Below are 3115 nucleotides of genomic sequence, written 5' to 3' on the forward strand. Positions count from 1 at the left end.
ATTTGCAACGACATGAAGAAGCCTGGAGAAACTTATGTTGAGTGAAATAATCAAAGCACAGAGGGATAAATACCACATGTGCTCTACTCACATGTGGGAGCTAAGAGAAAAAGAAGGAAGGAAAGGAAGACCACAGTAATGCATTGTTCTTTCAGAGTGAGAGAACAATTCTTGGGCTCCAAAGTGGGGGGAAGGGTATGGCAGGAGGGGGAGGATGGGCAGGCTGGGGATAATTGTGTGTGTGACACAGGGTACAAATGGGATTTGTGGTAATGGGTATGTTTGTACTATGAATCTGACCCTCACATGATGAGCATGTGGGGTGACAATCAGCTTTGTATCTCATGATTATTCACAATAAAAAATGGGCAAAGGAGTTCAATAGATACTTCTCAAAATAAGATATACAAATGTCAGATAAATATCTTAAAAATTGCTAAGATCGCTATTCATCAGTGAAATGAAAAACAAAACTACATTGGGATATCATCTCACCCAGTTAGATGGGCTACTATCAAAATAACAGAGAGTAACAAATTCTGGTGAGGATGCAGAAAAGGGGTACACTTCTACACTATTAGTGGGACTGTGAATTAGTACCATCATCATGGAATACAGTATGGAGGTTTCTCAAATATTTATCATATGATCCAGCAATCCCACTACAGGATATATAACCAAAGGTATTGATAGATGCAAGGATTGTTCAAAGTATGAGAGTCAATAGATGTGATCACCACATCAACCAAGTCAAGAACAAAAAAACATATAATTGTCTTGATAGATGCAGAAAAAGCATTTGACAAAATTTAACAGTGCTTCATAATAAAGACTCTTAGCAAATTAGATATAGAAGGAAAGTATCTCAACACAATAAAAGCTATATGTGACAAACCCGCTACCAATATCATCCTAAGGACAAGAAGACAAGATGCCCACGAATACCATTCATATTTAACATGGTATTGGAAGTAATACCCTGGACAATCAGGCAAAAAAAATAAAGGACATCTAGATTTGAAAAGACAAATTGAAACTGTCTCTATTTGCAGATGACATGATCTTACATAGGGAAAAAGCTAAAGGCTCTATCAAAAAACTCTTAGAGCTCATAAAAGACTTCAGTAAAGTTCTAAGACATAAAATCAACATGCAAAAATCAGTAGCATTTTTTTCTTTCATTAATGTTTTATAGCTGCCAGTATACAGATCTTTCACTTTTGTTAAATTTACCCCTAAGTATTTTGGGTTTTGTGCTATTATAAAGATTATTGTTTTCTTAATTTCTTTTTCATTCATTTTTAGTTTGTAGAATCACTACTGATGTTTGTAAGGTGATTTTTTATCCTGAAAGTTTACTGCATTTACTAGTTCTAATAGTTTATGGTAAAGTCTTGGGATTTTCTGTATATAATATCATGTGATCTACAAGGAAAGAAAATTTTACTTCATCCTTTTTATTTGGATGCCTTTTATGTTGAACAGAAGTGGTGAGATTGGGCATTTTTGTCTTTTTCCTGATTTTAGAGGAAAAGCCTGCCACTTTTTACTGTTGAATATAATGTCAGGTGAGGGCTTGTAATTTATGGTCTTTATTGTGTTATTTTCCTTTTATGCCTAATGTGTTGTGAGCTTTTATCATGAAACGATGTTGAATTTTGTAAAATATTTTGTCTACAACTTTTGAGATGATCATGTGGTTTTTGTCCTTCATTTTGTTAATGTGGTAGATCACATTTATTGATTTGTGCATGTTGAAACAAAATTGCATCCCAGTAATAAATCCTACTTGAACATGGTGAATCATCCTTTTAATGAACTTCTGTATATAGTTCACTCAAATTTTGTTGAGGAAATTTGCATCTATGTTCATCACTGATATTGGCCTTTAGTTTTCTTTATCTGTGTCTTTTTTTCTTTAGTATTGGGGGTGATCTAGTCTGTAAAATCAGTTTGAGTGTATTCTCTTCTCCTTGACTTTTTGGAATATTTTGAGAAAAATTGGTATTACTTTTTCTTTAAAAGTTTGGTAGAATTCAGACAGGAAGCCATCTAGTCCTGGGCTTTTTTCTGATGGGAGACTTTTAAATACATATTACATCTCCTTACTCTCCTTTAGATTTACAGTTTCTTTGTGACTCAGTCTTGGTAAGTTATGTAGTTTTAGAAGTTTATCTCTTTTGCAAGATTGTTCAATTTATTAGCATATACTCCCTTGTAGTAGTCTCGTGATACTCTTACATTTGTGTTACCAGTTGTAATATCTTCTTTTTCATTTCTGATATTATTTATTTGAGTCTTCTTTTCTTAAGTAGTCTATTTAAGGGTTTCTCTGGATTACTTATCTTTTCAAAAAACAAGCACTTATTTTTTATTTTATTTTTTGTACTGTGTTGTATTTTCTATTGTATTGATGCTCAGGTCTCTGGGACTTCGGTCCTGCCTTCCTAGACACACAGGACAGCCATCATTTCTGAAGCCTTGCATGGTCTCTAGGAAGCTCCCATCCAGCATGCTCCAGGCTCACCTATACCCAGAAATTGCTGACTTTAACTTCTTTGTAGCCTCAAAGAATATGACCAACAATTGACTTAAAAGTGTCCACTTCCTTCTACCATTCTTTCTCCCTATTCCTTTTTCACAAATTACTTTCTTCTACAGGCTCCAGGGTAGAGTGGAAGGAGCAAGGGTTTGGGGGCGTAAACACAGATAAACACTGCCCCCTCCCATTCTCTCTCTCTCTCTCTTTCTTCCTCTTTTCCTCTCTTCTTTTTTCTCTTGTTCTCTCTCTCACTGACATTTTCTTTTCGTGTCTCCGGTTGTGGCCATTGCAATAAAATATTCTTTTTAAGATTATTTTTAATTTTCAGTTTTCCCACACTAATTGCAGAAGAGTCCGTCCTTTCTCCAGCGTCTGTTCTTCATGTCTTTGTCAAAGATCAGTTGGCAGTAAGTACCTGGGTTGATTTCTGGGATTTCTATTCTTTACCATTCATCCATGTGTCTGTTTTTATGCCAGTACCACCTTATTTGGTTACTATAGATTTGTAGTATAGTTTGAAGTAAAGTAGTGTAATGACTTGAGGTTTTTTTATTTTTTTGTTCAGAATTACTT

General features: G+C 34.7%; 1 protein-coding gene across 1 annotated transcript in view; it reads right to left on the reverse strand.

Moving 5' to 3' along the window:
• Nucleotides 1-1913: 1913 nt before the first annotated feature.
• Nucleotides 1914-3115, reverse strand: part of LOC103604842 (olfactory receptor 5A1-like) — a gene marked incomplete at its 3' end in the record, with an annotated part of 4939 nt that continues 3737 nt past the window's right edge. Inside the window, exon 2 of the mRNA XM_008589422.1 lies at nucleotides 1914-1935. Within this exon, the coding sequence (XP_008587644.1) occupies nucleotides 1914-1935 (22 nt within the window). The remainder of the gene's footprint in view (nucleotides 1936-3115) is intronic.

The sequence above is a fragment of the Galeopterus variegatus genome, unplaced genomic scaffold, assembly GCF_000696425.1.
Source record: "Galeopterus variegatus unplaced genomic scaffold, G_variegatus-3.0.2 Scaffold5431, whole genome shotgun sequence".
Lineage (NCBI taxonomy): Eukaryota > Metazoa > Chordata > Mammalia > Dermoptera > Cynocephalidae > Galeopterus > Galeopterus variegatus.